The sequence below is a fragment of the Glandiceps talaboti genome, chromosome 6 (assembly GCF_964340395.1).
Source record: "Glandiceps talaboti chromosome 6, keGlaTala1.1, whole genome shotgun sequence".
In the NCBI taxonomy this organism is placed as follows: domain Eukaryota; kingdom Metazoa; phylum Hemichordata; class Enteropneusta; family Spengelidae; genus Glandiceps; species Glandiceps talaboti.
In genome coordinates, this window is record NC_135554.1 from 1000001 (window position 1) to 1019217 (window position 19217).

The window sequence follows — 19217 nt, forward strand, 5'->3', positions numbered from 1 at the left end:
ACAGGGTGACCCCTACAAATCACCCCCCCTCCCCCCGGCCGAAGAAACTGACTGGTCCCTAAATAGTGTGATATGTGCACTAAATCCATGTGTATATTTTCATCTCGTAATTATTGTGGAAATTATTTTAAACAAATTTCAACAAATGCTGTAACTGCAAATATGACTGCCATTTGGTAAAATTTACATGTTGCAAACAAAGTGATGTGTAAATTTACCATATGACATGTCACTTTTGTGCCACGTTATATACCTACCCCCCTACCCCCCCCCCCCAACTGATCAATAAAAAAAAATTAAAAATACCGCCAATGGCGTTGTAGCACAACTGTACAGTTTTTAAAAAATGTTTATCCATATGGTAGTCCATGCTAACAATAAGTGTTCATTTGGTGAATGACTATCCAGTTGCCTATCCAACCATGTTGCTACATCTTTATGATATATACTATCATTTGGCTGTTGCTATGGGCGTGGTCATGTTGTTAGATATATTTGCATACATTTTAAAATGTTTTTGTTCACTTGTGGATGAATTCCTGATATTATCTTTGCAATATACGTCATCATTTGGCTGTTGCCATGGGCGTGGTCTTGTTGCTAGGCATATTTACATACATTTTTTTAATGTTTATTCAATTGTCTATTAATCCCCATTATCATCTTTGCAGTATAAGTGATCATTTACCTGTTGCTATGGGTGTGGTCTTCTTGCTAGGCACATTTGCATATATTTTTGAATGTTTATTCATTTGTCTTTCTATTTCTGTTGCTATCTTTGCAATATATGTGATTATTTGGCTGTTGCTATGGGCGTGGTCTTGTTGCTAGGCAAATTTACATACATTTTTTGAATGTTTAATCAATTGTCTATTAATTCCCGTTGTTATCTTCGCAATATATGTGATCATTTGGCTATTGCTATGGGCGTGGTCTTGTTGCTAGGCACATTTGCATACATTTTTTTGAATGTTTATTCATTTGTCTTTCTATTCCTGTTGTCATCTTTGCAATATGTGTGATTATTTGGCTGTTGCTATGGGCGTGGTCTTGTTGCTAGGCAAATTTACATACATTTTTTGAATGTTTATTCAATTGTCTATCAATCACTGTTATCTTTGTGAAATACACGACCGTTTGGCTGTTGCTATGGGCGTGGTCATGGTTGCTAGGGTATTTGCATACATTTTTTGAATGTTTACTCATTTGCCTACCAGATGTTGTTATTTGACCAAAATATACTGCCATTTGGTTGTTGCTAAGGGCGTGGTCATGGTCGCTAGGGCCAATTTTGTCAAAATGTTTTGAAGAAAATCTGCAGAATAACACTTTCTGAAACATCTCACCAAGTTTCAGACTCGGTGACCAAGTACTTTTTGAGATATAAGTTTTTGACCAAAAATGAACATTTTTACACCTAATTTGCATATCACTCATGGAATCATTGTATGCTTAATATTTCTTCATCCTTACATCCCTAGATGCATTCCCATTAAATTGCAGCCAAATCTGCTCAGTAGTTTTGAAATTATAGATTTTCAACCAAAAAGACACATTTTTAGCCCTAATTTGCATATCATTGATGGAATCCTCATGTCATGAACAAATCTTACTTTCTACCCCCTTAAGAATGTTCCCACCAAATTTCGCACCAATCTGCCCAGTAGTTTCTGAGTTAAAGTTTTTTGACCAAAAATCACATTTTTTGACCCAAATCACACACCTGTGATGCCATCATTTTGATTTGAACAATTTCCCAACTAGACACCCAAGGTAATGGACCCACCAAATATCATGGCAATCGGTTCAGCAGTTTTTGACTTAAAGTTGTTTACACACACACACATCCACACACACACACACACACACACACACACACACAGACAGACAGACAGACAGACAGACGAGGGCGATCCCTATAGCACTACTGAACCTCAGTTCAGTTGTGCTAAAAATGAATTTGTGGAATAGTCTGTCTTTTTATGTATTATTAATATTACAAATTTGAGAATTCGGAAATAGGTATGAACATTGTGTCGTCTCAACAAAACTCGATTCAAAGTGTCTTCAAAAACCAGTTTTGGCCAACATTATCAAGTCAGCAAATATGATAGAAAATAGTGTAACTTAATAAATACATTTAATTCAAGTACATGACAATAAGCATTAAATTATTAACACAACATTAACAGAATATCAAATCAAATCATTATATTTTACATGATGAATTGTTTTGTACATGAACTGTGTGTGTCAAACACCCTTACTACTATACTGTACATGAACTGTGTGTGTCAAACACCCTTACTACTATACTGTACATGAACTGTGTGTGTCAAACACCCTTACTACTATACTGTACATGAACTGTGTGTGTCAAACACCCTTACTACTATACTGTACATGAACTGTGTGTGTCAAACACCCTTACTACTATACTGTACATGAACTGTGTGTGTCAAACACCCTTACTACTATACTGTACATGAACTGTGTGTGTCAAACACCCTTACTACTATACTGTACATGAACTGTGTGTGTCAAACACCCTTACTACTATACTGTACATGAACTGTGTGTGTCAAACACCCTTACTACTATACTGTACATGAACTGTGTGTGTCAAACACCCTTACTACTATACTGTACATGAACTGTGTGTGTCAAACACCCTTACTACTATACTGTACATGAACTGTGTGTGTCAAACACCCTTACTACTATACTGTACATGAACTGTGTGTGTCAAACACCCTTACTACTATACTGTACATGAACTGTGTGTGTCAAACACCCTTACTACTATACTGTACATGAACTGTGTGTGTCAAACACCCTTACTACTATACTGTACATGAACTGTGTGTGTCAAACACCCTTACTACTATACTGTACATGAACTGTGTGTGTCAAACACCCTTACTACTATACTGTACATGAACTGTGTGTGTCAAACACCCTTACTACTATACTGTACATGAACTGTGTGTGTCAAACACCCTTACTACTATACTGTACATGAACTGTGTGTGTCAAACACCCTTACTACTATACTGTACATGAACTGTGTGTGTCAAACACCCTTACTACTATACTGTACATGAACTGTGTGTGTCAAACACCCTTACTACTATACTGTACATGAACTGTGTGTGTCAAACACCCTTACTACTATACTGTACATGAACTGTGTGTGTCAAACACCCTTACTACTATACTGTACATGAACTGTGTGTGTCAAACACCCTTACTACTATACTGTACATGAACTGTGTGTGTCAAACACCCTTACTACTATACTGTACATGAACTGTGTGTGTCAAACACCCTTACTACTATACTGTACATGAACTGTGTGTGTCAAACACCCTTACTACTATACTGTACATGAACTGTGTGTGTCAAACACCCTTACTACTGTACTGTACATGAACTGTGTGTGTCAAACACCCTTACTACTATACTGTACATGAACTGTGTGTGTCAAACACCCTTACTACTGTACTGTACATGAACTGTGTGTGTCAAACACCCTTACTACTATACTGTACATGAACTGTGTGTGTCAAACACCCTTACTACTATACTGTACATGAACTGTGTGTCAAACACCCTTACTACTATACTGTACATGAACTGTGTGTGTCAAACACCCTTACTACTATACTGTACATGAACTGTGTGTGTCAAACACCCTTACTACTATACTGTACATGAACTGTGTGTGTCAAACACCCTTACTACTATACTGTACATGAACTGTGTGTGTCAAACACCCTTACTACTATACTGTACATGAACTGTGTGTGTCAAACACCCTTACTACTATACTGTACATGAACTGTGTGTGTCAAACACCCTTACTACTATACTGTACATGAACTGTGTGTGTCAAACACCCTTACTACTATACTGTACATGAACTGTGTGTGTCAAACACCCTTACTACTATACTGTACATGAACTGTGTGTGTCAAACACCCTTACAACTGTACATGAACTGTGTGTGTCAAACACCCTTACTACTATACTGTACATGAACTGTGTGTGTCAAACACCCTTACAACTGTACATGAACTGTGCGTGTCAAACACCCTTACAACTGTACATGAACTGTGTGTGTCAAACACCCTTACAACTGTACATGAACTGTGTGTGTCAAACACCCTTACAACTGTACATGAACTGTGTGTGTCAAACACCCTTACAACTGTACATGAACTGTGCGTGTCAAACACCCTTACTACTGTACATCAAGACATTCAATTATTCACACAACACCACCAAAAATTATGTACAAACAAGTCATTGAGAATGACATAGTCCCCGCTATAATTGGGTTTTAAGGAATTATCACTACTCTGATCACACAACAACATTTGTGAACCCAAAACAAACAGACTTAGATATGTTGTGTGTGCTTGTTGGACATGGAATATGCCTCCAACAATAAAGGATTGGTTGGGTATGGGGGATCATATCACGATGAAAATGGAGTCTGAGTTATGGCTTTGGACATGGAAAATTCACAAACAAAATGGCTGCCTGGCAGCCATATTGGATCGTATCACGACGAAAATGGATATGCACATGTATGTTATAAAACACTGTCCTAATACCAACTTTAAATGAGATCTGTTCAAGCATGTCTGAGTTATGGCTTTGGACATGAAAATTCGCAAACAAAATGGCTGCCAGGCAGCCATATTGGATCGTATCACAACGAAAATGGATATGCACATGTATGTCATAGAACACTGTCCTAATACCAACTTTGAATAAGATCTGTTCAAGCATGTCTGAGTTATGGCTTTGGACATGAAAATTCACAAACAAAATGGCTGGCAGGCAGCCATATTGGATCGTATCACGACGAAAATGGATAAACACATGTATGTCATAGAACACTGTCTTAATACCAACTTTGAATGAGATCTGTTCAAGCATGTCTGAGTTATGGCTTTGGACATGAAAATTCACAAACAAAATGGCTACCAGGCAGCCATATTGGATCATATCACAATGAAAATGGATATGCACATGTATGTCATAGAACACTGTCCTAATACCAACTTTGAATGAGATCTGTTCAAGCATGTCTGAGTTATGGCTTTGGACATGAAAATTCACAAACAAAATGGCTACCAGGCAGCCATATTGGATCATATCACAATGAAAATGGATAATTTATGCACATGTATGTCATAGAACACTGTCCTAATACCAACTTTGAATGAGATCTGTTCAAGCATGTCTGAGTTATGGCTTTGGACATGAAAATTCACAAACAAAATGGCTGCTAGGCGGCCATATTGGATTGTATCATGACAACAATGAATATGCACATGTATGTCATAGAACACTGTCCTAATACCAACTTTGAATGAGATCTGTTAAAGCATGTCTGAGTTATGGCTCTAGACAGGGAAAATTCGCAAACAAAATGGTTGCTAGGCAGCCATATTGGATCGTATCATAAAACAAATTGACGTGCATATGTATGCCATAGTATGTTGCCCCGTACCAAGTTTGAAAAAAATCGGTCCAGGCATCTCCAAGAAACAGCTGCGGACGGATGGACGGACGCACACACGGACGGACGGACAGACGGAACCCAATCCATAAGTCCCCGTTCCGGACTTCGTCCGCGGGGACTAATTACAAACATGTTAGACTTGTGAAATGATCAAACAAGTCACTTAACTCACTTTGGTACTTGTTGTCTTGTTGCTATGGTAGCAGAGGTGATAGCACCATAGTGGCCTTGTGCTGCTGGGTTACAGTATGTAACAGGAAAGGTGGTAGGATCACCTACGCCATCTTCTTTCTCCCATTGTGCGGTTATAAGACGTAGAATCTTAGCTCCTGCCTCCAAGTTAGTTATGAAATCAAAGAACACTAAAAAACCAGATCTGTGGATAATGATGTCAAAGAAATGAAATGAATAGAAAGGGACATGACAGCAGTGTTTGTACAGTTGGTACAACTAAATTGTACACATATGTCAAACACATCAAAATGTACACAATCAATTTCTACCTAGTAATTATATTTACACTTGACAGTTCTTATTTCTATTTATATTTCATTTACCTTTTTTTAGCTACTATTTCTGGTCATAATTTTTCAAAGTACATAATAATACTAATTGTGTTTACTTCTTTTTTTTTTAATTTTACTTCTTTAGAAAAACTTGTTTTGCTCTAAATAAACTCAAAGAATTTTGATGGCAATAAAAAAACAGGTCATGTACATGACCACTGAATATCATTCCATGCAAATACTTGTCACCATAGCAACAAACAAGTTATTACACCCACTAACTATATAGTGAGATCAAGTAGGCCCTCTTTTGATTGCATGACTCCTTATAACTCATCAATCTTATGTTTCTATTGTTCTCTTTCCAACCAGAGTACAGTTATTCACATGCCATGCTTTATGAGTTGAGAATAATGGCTTTTTATAAGCTGTATGTACCTACCATTAAATCCACAGATAGGACACTGGGTTTATGAGGTTTGTAAGAGGTCACTGGAGTACAATTCAAATCAAACACTCCTTAATTCAAATCTTTCTTTTTTTGGAAATTCACAGATTGCCTTACAGGTCAGTTGCTCACTTTGCAATTCCATTGTTTGTTGGCATAGCAACACTGTGTGCACTGTTGTGCTATTTTAATGATCAAAATGTATGGTTATTCTTAAAGCTTTTTTAATATGGATGTTTTTTTTCTTCAAAACAGCTGGACCTCTACAACTATCTGTATAGGCAGTCCTACAAGTGTCAGCAAGTGGTTAATTCTATGCTGAAATTAAGACTTGGTGTGATCTTAATCTAATGTTTTTACTCATAGCTTACTTTATCAAGTACCCATTAAGATGGGTAGGCATGCAAAGATGACATGGTTACAATTATATTGTTCACTTTTCAAAGTTATGACTGGCTAACACTACAGATAAATTGTGAAATATTAGCATTGTCAACCTAATTTCAATATAAATAAAAGTATGTTTTTAAATGACATACATACATTACATACATACATACATACACACATACATACATTATACATACATACATACATACATACATACACATACACACATACATACACACACACACACACACACATACATATTCTATATTTCAGGTGTGTTCTGTAGGGTTCTTTTTGGTGCGTGTGAATTTCAGATCTTTTTACGCATATAACTCAGTCTCGCGTGGTTGTCGTTATATTCCATTACATTCAGATATATTCAGGTGTTTACCTACTATATCATACCTTGAATTCCTTGATAAAGAATTTTTATTAGAAACATCGGATTACATCTATTTATTCAGACTGTCTCACTCGTTCGTTATGCCTTTCTTTCTACATACATACATACATACATACATATATACATACATACCTACCTACCTACCTACCTACATGCATGCATGCATGCATGCATACATACATACATACATACATACATACCTACCTACCTACCTACCTACCTACCTACCTACATACATACATACATGCATACATGCATACATACATACATACATACATACATACATACATCCATACATACATACATACATACATACATACATACATACACACACACACACATACATACATACATACATACATACATACATACACACACACACACACACACACATACATACATACATACAATGTCATTTAAAAACACATACATTTATTTAATATTGAACTTAGGTTGACCAATGCTAATATTTTATCATTTGTCTGTAGTTTGTTTGCTAGTCATAATCTTTCTATAATATATATATATATATATCCATGAAGAAACAAACTGACTAAGTGCAAAACTAGTCAGACATTCAAGCTGTTTTGTGTTCTCAGTAACTGCAAATGTTCTATTGCCAAGCATTTATATGTTGAAAATTATCTCAAAATAAACAAGCAAACTAAAATTAAAATATTTGAAGTAAAAGGCATCATTGGTTTCAGACAGTATGGCAAAAATAGCTGAGTGTCATGAGTGTTACTATACCAACAAACAGATGAAAGAACATACACATGATATCAATGATGTATCAGGCAGGAGTTACACAGTAACCATAGCGATAATACAAAACAATTTAACACACATAGACGAGTACATGTAAACTTTATTGAATACCTGATTATATTCATGTTTTTAACTCCTAAAATATATGATTGTCAAGTTTCCAATTATCATGACTATGAATTTTATACAAAAGAGTAACTTACAAAGCTTTAAAACCTTACCCTGTTTGTCATATACATTACAATACTACTATCATTGACAAATTACAAATCAGATGAGTATCACAATGAAATAGACAGGATGTGTACATCACTAATGAATGAAATAAGATGAAATGTCCATAATCTTACTTTGTACTTATATATATACATACTAACTGAATATAATGTCAGTGTCTAACACACCTTACTTGGACTATACCAGCATCACTAATAGTAAGGTCTACAGTGTAGTTAAGACACTGAACCAGCATCCAGGAAGAAATACTTGTACATGTCTATGTTGTGTTGAAATTGTTATGTTATGGACAATACAAATACTAAACCATAATGTGCTACATAGTTATGCAAGTTCAGAACACTATAGCTGTATGCCACTTTATATTTTGAATGATAGATTTTGTCTCATGGGTAAGATTTTGTTCTGAATGAGAACATTGCTATATTTCATATCATTATGTTGTTTTGAACATTACTTTTGTTTCATATAGGGTAATGAAATTGCCATGTAATGTATTGTTGTGTCATGTTTAACACTATACATGTGTGTTCAGAATGTTGCTATGTATCATTATGCCTTATACGAATGAATGTAAATTTCATGTTATTTTGTTAGATTGTTTTGGCCATGTGTCACATTTACACAGTATTATCTATAGTAGCTGAGTACATTTATTACTCTCAAACCCTTGAATAATTTTGAACATTTCATGTTCTATCAATGTTGACAAAAAATGTACATATATAGTAAAGACTTCCATTTGGTGTCAGACAGTGTCAAAGTAAACTTTTCACTTTTCAATTATAGTACTGTATTTTGTAAATAGCAAGATTTGAATCATTGCTTCACAGAGAGTAATTTCTCAGCTGGCTACATTTCCCTGCCTGAAACATCAGTGAGTATATGATATATGATTTAATAAAACAGTAATGGTGGTACAGGTGCACCTCTTGGTGAATTAATAATAACAATATTAGGAGTCGGTTGTCTATCATACCCTGGTTGTCTTGGTGAGAGTGGTGGTGGATATGCTACTGGCAATGGAGGAGGGGGAGGATATTGAGGGGGAGGAGGAGGAGGAGGTGGTGGTGGCCCATACCCGGCATAAGGCATTGGAAACATTGGTGTTATTTCAACATTGGGTTCAGTTGGTTTCTTATCCAAGTCTTTACGCAGTCTTGATAATTCTTCCTGCAGTTCTCTCATTCTTCTCATGCTCTCATCTGTAATAGATAGATATGGTTGATATCAGACAATGGTAGATATCAGAGATAATGGTAGATATATCAGACAATGGTAGGTATCAGAGATAATGGTAGATATCACAGACAATGGTAGATATCACACACAATGGTAGATATCACAGACAATGGTAGATATCACAGACAATGGTAGATATCACAAACCATGGTAAATATCACAGACAATGGTAGATATCAGAGAAAATGGTAGATATCAGAGATAATGGTAGATATCACAGACAATGGTAGATATCACACACAATGGTAGATATCACAGACAATGGTAGATATCACAGACAATGGTTGGTATCAGAGACAATGGTATATATCAGAGATAATGGTAGATATCTGAGACAATGGTAGATATCTGAGACAATGGTAAATATCAGAGATAATGGTAGCTATCAGAAACAATGGTAGATATCACACACAATGGTAGATATCACAGACAATGGTAGATATCAGGGACAATGGTAGACATAACAGACAGTGGTAGATATCAGAGACAATGTTAGATATCAGAGACAATGGTAGACATCAGAGACAATGGTAGATATCACAGACAATGGTAGATATCAGAGAAAATGACAGACATCAGAGACAATGGTAGATATCACCGACAATGGCAGATATTAGAGATAATGGTAGATATCAGAGAAAATGGTAGATATCAGAGATAATGATAGATATCAAAAACAATGGTAGATATCACACACAATGGTAGATATCAGAGATAATGATAGATATCAGGGACAATGGTAGATATCAGGGACAATGACAGATATCACAGACAATAGGAGATATCACAGACAATAGTAGATATCAGACAATGGTAAATATCACAGACAATGGTAGATATCAGAGACAATGGTAGATATCAGAGACAATGAAAGACATCACAGACAATGGTAGACATCAGCGACAATGGTAGATATGAGACAATGGTAGACATCAGAGACAATAGTAGACATCACAGACAATAATAATAATAATAATAATAATGTGGGGTTCTTATATAGCGCTTTCCCACGCCATGTGCAAAGCGCTTTACAATGGTAGATATCAGAGAAAATGACAGACACCAGAGACAATGGTAGATATCAGAGACAATGGTAGATATCAGAGATAATGGTAGATATCAGAGATAATGGTAGATATCAGACAATGGTAGATATCAGAGATAATGGTAGATATCAGAGATAATGGTAGACATCAGAGATAATGGTAGACATCAGAGACAATTGTAGATATAAGACAATGGTAAATGTCAGACAATAGTAGATATCACAGACAATGATAGACATCACAGACAATGGTAGATATATCAGACAATGGCAGATATCAGAGACAATGGTAGATAACACACACAATGATAGATATCAGACAATGGTTGATATCAGAGACAATGGTAGATAACAAAGACATTGGTAGATAACAGCGACAATGGCAGACATCACAGACAATAGTAGATATCTGAGGCAATGGTAGATATCACATACAAAGGTAAATATCACAGACAATGGTAGATATCAGAGACAATGGTAGATATCAGAGACAATGGTCGATATCAGACAATGGTAGATATCAGAGACAATGGTAGATATCGGAGACAATAGCAGACATCCATACACAATGGTAGATATCACAGACAATGGTAGATATTACAGACAATGGTAGATGTCAGAGACAATGGTAGATACCAGAGACAATGGTAGATATCAGAGACAATGGTAGATATCAGAGACAATTGTAGATATCACAGACAATGGTAGATGTCAGAGACAATTGTAGATATCACAGACAATTGTAGATATCACAGACAATGGTAGATGTCAGAGACAATTGTAGATATCACAGACAATGGTAGATGTCAGAGACAATTGTAGATATCACAGACAATGGTAGATATCAGAGACAATGGTAGATATCATAGACAATGGTAGATATCAGAGACAATGGTAGATATCACAGACAATTGTAGATATCACAGACAATGGTAGATATCATAGACAATGGTAGATATCAGAGACAATGGTAGATATCATAGACAATGGTAGATATCATAGACAATGGTAGATATCACAGACAATTGTAGATATCACAGACAATGGTAGATATCAGAGACAATGGTAGATATCAGAGACAATTGTAGATATCACAGACAATGGTAGATATCATAGACAATTGTAGATATCACAGACAATGGTAGATGTCAGAGACAAAGAGACAATGGTAGATATCACAGATAATGGTAGATATCACAGACAATGGTAAATACCACTGACAATGGTAGATATTACACACAATGGTAGATGTCAGAGACAATGGTAGACATCCAGAGACAATGGTAGATATCAGAGACAATGGTATATACCACACACAATGGTAGATATCAGATACAATGGTAGATATCAGATACAATGGTAGATATTATTATTATTATTATTCATTTATTGGTCCTCAAGGATATGTAGTATACAACTCACAAAAATCCAGGCGACAGAAATACAAATACAAATACAAATACAAATACAAATACAAATACAAATACAAATATAAATATAAATATAAATACAAATACAAATACAAATACAAATACAAATATAAATATAAATATAAATATAAATATAAATACAAATACAAATACAAATACAAATACAAATACAAATACACTAGTACACAACTACAACTTAGCAATGATTTAACAATCTGACGGCTGACGGGACAAAACTCTTGCTGTAACGAACTTTGGAGCATTTAAGACAGCAGTATCTTCGGCCAGATGGAAGAATATCAAAATATGCATAAAGTGGATGTTTGTTGTCAACAGCAATCACACGTGCCTTGCATAGTATTGCATGATCAGTAAGATCGGAGAGAGCAGGAGTAGGCAAGCCCCCAATTTTAGCAGCAGTGAAAGAAATTTTCAGAAGTTTATTTTGATTGACAACAGAGAGCAGAGGGAAATAACAGATGTTGCAATAAGTTAAAAGAGGTTCAATAATGCTACGATAGAGCAGAAGAAGCAGTTTAGTATCTATGTTGAAAGAGTGCAACCGGCGAAGCATGTGTAAACGCTGCTGGCATTTCTTTTGGACAGCTGTATTATGATGTGTAAATGAGAGTTTATTGTCAAGCTTCAAACCAAGATATTTGTAAGACACCACCTGTTCAACAGGCTCACCATTATTCACAGTGGGGCTATCCGGCACTGCATTTCGACGAAAGTCAATGATCATCTCTTTTGTTTTGGACACATTTAGCTCCAAAAAATTTGTAGTAAACCACTCAGAAAGTGTATGACTGAACTTCTATATACCTTCACAGAGTCTGCATCTTTCAGGAGAGCAAGTATGGCAGCATCATCAGAAAATTTAAAAAGTAAACTACTAGAATCAATGCTCTGAAATCATTTGTGTACATAATAAATAACAAGTCATTGAGAATGACATAGTCCCCACTATGATTGGGTTTTAAGGAATTATCACTACTCTGATCACGCAACAACACTTGTGAACCTAAATCAAACAGACTTAGATATGTTGTGTCTGCTTGTTGGACATGGAACATGCCTACAACAATAAAGGATGGGTCGGGTATGGGGGATTGTATCACGACGAAAATGGATATGCACATGTTTGTCATAGAACACTGTCCTAATACTAACTTTGAATGAGATCTGTTCAAGCATGTCTGAGTTATGGCTTTGGACATGGAAAATTCACAAACAAAATGGCTGCTAGGCGGCCATATTGGATCGTATCATGACAACAATTAATATGCACATGTTTGTCATTGAACACTGTCCTAATACCAACTTTGAATGAGATCTGTTCAAGCATGTCTGAGTTATGGCTTTGGACAGGGAAAATTTGCAAACAAAATGGCTGCTAGGCGACCATATTGGATCATATCATGAAACAAATTGACGTGCATATGTATGCCATTGTATGTTGCCCCTGTACCAAGTTTGAAAAAAATCGGTCCAGGCATCTCCAAGAAACGGCTGCGGACAGACAGACGGATGGACGGACAGATGGACGGACGGATGGACGGACAGAAAGAACCCAATCCATAAGTCCCCGTCCCGGACTTCGTCTGGCAGGGACTAAAAACGGGCTTAAAATGCAGCCTTGTGGTGTGCCAGTGTTAGTGGTGAGCATAGTAGATTTTGATTCACCAACCTTAACACACTGGGGTTTATCACTAAGGAAATTATAAACCCAATGAATGATCACAGAGGGGATATCAAGCTTCAGTAATTTCTCTATCATAATGTGACGCTGTATGGTATTAAAAGCTGAACTGAAATCTATAAATAAGACCCTAGTGTAATTTCCAGCTGTATCTATGTGTTCTAGCACTTTCTGGAGAAGACAGGCAATCGCATCATCTGTACCTTTCCTGCATTGATAAGCAAACTGGTTTGAATCGAGTTTTGACTGAACATGAGGGAGAAGGTTAGAAAGAATCACTCTTTCTAGACATTTCATAATAAGGGAGGTGAGGGCTACCGGTCTATAAGTATAACATAAAATGGTAGATATCAGACAATGGTAAATACCAGAGACAAATGTAGATATAACATACAATGGTAGATATCAGACAATGGTGGATACCAGAGACAATGGCAGACATCACAGACAATAGTAGATATCAGAGACAATAGTAGATATAATAGACAATGGTAGATATCAGAGATGTTAGATATCAGAGATAAGTATAATATGTTATTTGCCAAATACCGTTCCATATCTTGCTGCGAGAGGTAATTTTTCCGGTAATAACGGAGAGCCGGAGGCGAGCCGTTATACCGGAAAAATTAACTCGAGCTGATTTCAGAGACAATGGTATATATCAGACAATGGTAGATATCAGAGACAATGGTATATACCACAGACAATGGTAGATTTCAGAGACAATGGTATATATCAGACAATGGTAGATATCAGAGATAATGGTAGATATCACAGATAATGGTAGACATCAGAGATAATGTTAGATATCAGACAATGGTAGATATCACAGATAATGGTAGATATCACAGATAATGGTAGACATCAGAGATAATGGTAGATATCAGACAATGGTAGATATCAGAGATAATGGTAGACATCAGAGATAATGTTAGATATCAGAGACAATGGTAGATTTTAGAGACAAATGGTAGATATCAAAGACAAGTGGTAGATATCAGAGACAATGGTGATATTAGAGATAAATGGTAGATATCAGAGACAATGGGGATATCATAGAAAATAGTGCCAATGGCGTTGTAGCGAACTGTACATTTAAAAAATGTTCATCCACGTGCTGATCCATGCTAGGCATACAGGGCTCGAAATTTGCGGGAGTCCCGCGTCCACAGACTACCAATGTTTGTCTCTGGGCTACCAAATGATGTGAGTGGTAGCCCAATTGGGCTACTAAGTTTTGAATGAAACTGTGACAGCCTGACTCTGACATCTTCCCGCGCCGGGGGCCTCCGAGGTCGCAGTCCTGTGGGACGTGTTCTCACCAAAATTAGCGTCAAAATCAGTGCGTCTTTTCCAAATTTGCATCCACACTACATGTATATCAAATGTACACGAAATACATGTACACTGTACACGTCATTCTTCCGTACATTGTATACACAGCTTGTACTTCCAAAATATCACAACAAAACATTTATATGCAACAATATTCTGTATAGCGATTTAATGTTATCTTTCTGTACTTTCAATTTTCCATTGTAATCTCTCTCTCGAAATATGCTCTCCGGCCCGGGCCCTTCCGGCTTTTCTCGGAGTCGGAGTATGTACAGTACACTCTCAGTACAGCACTGCAGTAACTAAATTCCATCACATGAATGACAGCTTTAACTTTCAGCTTGACAGAGACACAGTTGTAATGGTGTTTGATAAAATCTTATGCTGCTGATGAGAACTGTTAACTTAGTATACACCTGTCCTACAGATTCGTTTATTCTTGAACGATGCCTAAAACATTCCGTGTGTAAACTGTATGCTCACGCAACCCCTGAGAGCATGCAGTGGTGAATGGTAAATTCACGTAATGCATTCGATCTAGTAGTAGTAGCAAAGTTTAAAAGAAAGTTGAAGTTTTAGTGAGAATGAAATGGTGACATAATGGTTTGAATTTATCTGAGTGAAGTTTTCAGCATGGACCGTCTGCTGATGTGGTTTTCGTCTCTGTTTGATTATCTCTTCGCCCATGAATGGAAGGGGCTTTACCGTAATGGCCGTCATGTATCGATACAAAACCTGTCTAACCCGTCTGTTAATAAGTAACCAATCACGTGGTTAGATAATGATAACAGCACATAGTTTCTAAACTACCCAAGACGTAGTCTCCACATCAGGAAATGGCCATGGGGCTTATGAAACTGTTTATACGTTTTCCATACGTTGAATCATATTCAAATTTTACAGGTCTCACTGAACCAAGAGATTTAGATAATAGTTACAACTAAGAACTGCGACTACATGTCTTACATTTCATTGCAATGATAACCGTAAGTTGTTTGCTAACAGTAAGCCTCACATGTCCCCTCTTTATGACACGTCCCCAGAGACACATATACATGTACATGCAAAAATTTGCATCCCCAATGTCAAATATGGTGTGAAATACACACAAATAATGCGTTAACATGACCTCTCAAGTTATTCAATCAATCATCGAATTCAATACACCATATAGTTACATATATACACAAACACCATTAAATTAGGAATGCATGCATATGGGCTACCAGTCACTGCTCTCGGGCTACCAAATTTAAATGATGGTAGCCCACCTGGGCTACCAAGAAAAAAAACGAATTTCGAGCCCTGGCATAGGTGTTCATTTGCACACACACACACACACACACACACACACACACACACACACACACACATATTTCTCCATGCCTATAGCCCTACTGAACTTAGTTCTCTTGTGCTAAAATGTGACAGATAGATCAAGACAATAAGAACTGAACAAAACAGATCAAGATAATGATACTGGAGTTAAATGAATTTCTTTTTAGAACTAGGTGCAGTCTTCTGTCATCATTAGAAGCAGTGTGTGAACTTAAGGGAAAATGACTACTGGTCATAAGGACCGACATGTAGCAAATGCTGCTGGTCCTTAAGGAAAACTGCTGGTCCATACTCAATGCAGTTCACGTTCACTACCTGTATCTACACCCCCCCCCCCCATTTACAGATTAAATGATTTTGAACTTTAATATGATACAACATATCTTTAGATATAAAAGTAAAAGAGAGTACAACGAATTGTTTACTATCCACTATTTTTTCATAAAATTTCCACTAACAGAGTCAAAAAATAACTTGGAAGTAAATTTTGGATTCACAAGCAAGTACTTTTTGACTCTATGAGTAGAAGTTTTCATCTGTAACTATGAACCCAGAGACTATGAATATTCATTCTCGCATAATCTGTTCCTATAGACTATAGGTTTTGTCGCATAACTATCCCTCTTGAAAACTGTGCATTTGCTTTATTTCAATTTCCATCCACACAGTGACACGGAGCGGTTTCGTCTTCCTTCAGTCTTTACAAATATGTACAGAAGCCACCCCCCCCCTCTCCATAAAGCCCTACCCGTATACCCTACAGTGGTGTATTGAGTATCGTCACTGGTTGTTTGTGTAAGAAATCTGACCATGATGAAGAGAACTATCATGGCTAAACATGTCTTACAGTGCGAGTTGTTTTTGACGTGGGAACGTGATATGGTAACTGTACTGTAATGTGTCATCCACTATGTACCCGTGTTTGGCATGATGCAGTAATTTTCCAGATACAACAATGGCAACAAAAATGCAACATTTCTAAGTTTATAGTACGTTGATTACAACATGACAGGACATACATCATCATATGCATCAAATTGAAAGCAATCAGACTACGCATTTTTTTTACTGTTTTTACAAAAACAAAACTATCGTACTGAAGATGTTTTACGAAGTGTACCTGCCTTCTTTATTAGTTACAACGCCATTTTCAGAGTAGTTTATATGTTTTCCGTCAGTTTGTTTTGATCATGGCCACACACATGGGGGAACTCCGGTAAATTGATCGGGAAACCCGCTAACATTTACCGGCTTTAATACCAGCCTTTAAAAAAAAAACCAGTGTCTCTTTCGTCTTCTTCTTCGGAAGCTCATTGCCGCCTTCTAAATATCGCCACATACTTTATAAATACAACGTGGAACTGTCTCAAACACGTTAAAAGTTTCATACACTTCGAACAGTAAACTTTACAACAATGATTACGATATCATGGCGGAAAAAGACACATGCACCGAATGCGTACAATGAGTCTGAATGTGTAAGACAAGACAAAAATAATTAGAGAAATTCAGCCAATCATGTGTTTGCTAACATAATTTCATAAAGTAAATGCTGTATGCTACGTCATATGTAGACATGATATCAACATTGACAACAACACGGAGCGAGCTAGCTCTGTGTCACTTGACTTGAACGAGATGTCGAGAGTAAAATAGGTAACACAAGATCAGATTCATGTAGGTGAAATTGGATATATCTTTGAATAAATGTTATTATTTACTCCAAATTTCAGTCGGTCATAAGGACCGATAAGTTGTTGTAATTCTGAAAAACTGTCGGTCCGAACGGAAATATGTTGGTCTCGGGCCGAAGGACCGGCGTTAATTTCGCACGCTGATTAGAAGAGTCACTTAAAGGAGAATGCCATCCAGGAAATGAAGACATTTTTGTACTCTATGGGTTCTGGAAAGTATTTCAAGATTTTACATCACTTCTAATTACTTGGGATTTCAGAAAACATCAAGTTGATCTTGTGCCTTTATAGGGTATCTTTACTGTGGGTCATGGATAATGGGGGTCAGCAGAAATAATATATTCAAGTTGCACGATGGATATTCGTGAGATATATTTTACATTGAAGGGTATACGCTCCTGGGACCAAGATGTAATAGCCCATAGCAAAGATACCCTATAAATACACTAGATCAACTCAAGTAATTTTAAATGATGTAACATCATGAAATGACTCACCAGAACCCAAAATGTCTCTTTTTACCCTTTAAGTAAAACAGCACCAATAGCGATAAAGCACGACTGTACAATTTTTTGTTTATGTTTATCCGGGTGCCTATCCAACTCTGTTGTTACCTTTACCAAGAAAGTTTATTCACTTGTCTATTAATTCCTGCTATCTTTGTAATAGACACCATGACATTTGTCTGTTGCTATGGATGTGATCTTGTTGCTAGTGATATTTGCATACATTGTTTGAATGTTTATTCACTTGCCTACCAGATGATGTTGTCATTTTTGCAAAAAATATTGACATTTGGTTGTTGCTAGGGGCAAATCCAACAATTTTTAATAACACTTTTAGAAACATGTCAATAAATTTCAGCCCCATCTCCTAAGTCCTTTTTGAGATAAATACCGCCAATTGTGTTGTAGCGCAACTCTATTTTGCTATTGCTATGGACATGGTCTTGTTGCAAGGCATATTTGCATACATTTCTTGAATCTTTATTAACTTGCCTACCCTTCCCACTTTTCATCTTTGCAATATAAACCATCATTTAGCTGGTGCTATGGGCGTGGTGCTGTTGCTAGGCATATTTGCACACATTTTCCTGATCTTTAGTCACTTACCTACCCATCCCTGTTATTATCTTTGTATTCG

The 19217-nt window shown here is 36.6% G+C and overlaps 1 protein-coding gene across 6 annotated transcripts in view; it reads right to left on the minus strand.

Annotated features, from left to right (window-relative positions):
- The window catches only part of LOC144436074 (uncharacterized), a 201940-nt gene that overhangs the window by 128275 nt on the left and 54448 nt on the right, over positions 1-19217 (minus strand). For 5 of the 6 annotated variants that reach the window (XM_078124743.1, XM_078124744.1, XM_078124746.1 and 2 more), the window contains 2 exons: positions 9268-9493; positions 5709-5912 (listed from right to left, as the gene is read on the minus strand). In XM_078124743.1, the coding sequence (XP_077980869.1) occupies positions 5709-5912; positions 9268-9493 (430 nt within the window). The remainder of the gene's footprint in view (positions 1-5708; positions 5913-9267; positions 9494-19217) is intronic. The other variant, XM_078124745.1, reaches the window with a different exon arrangement.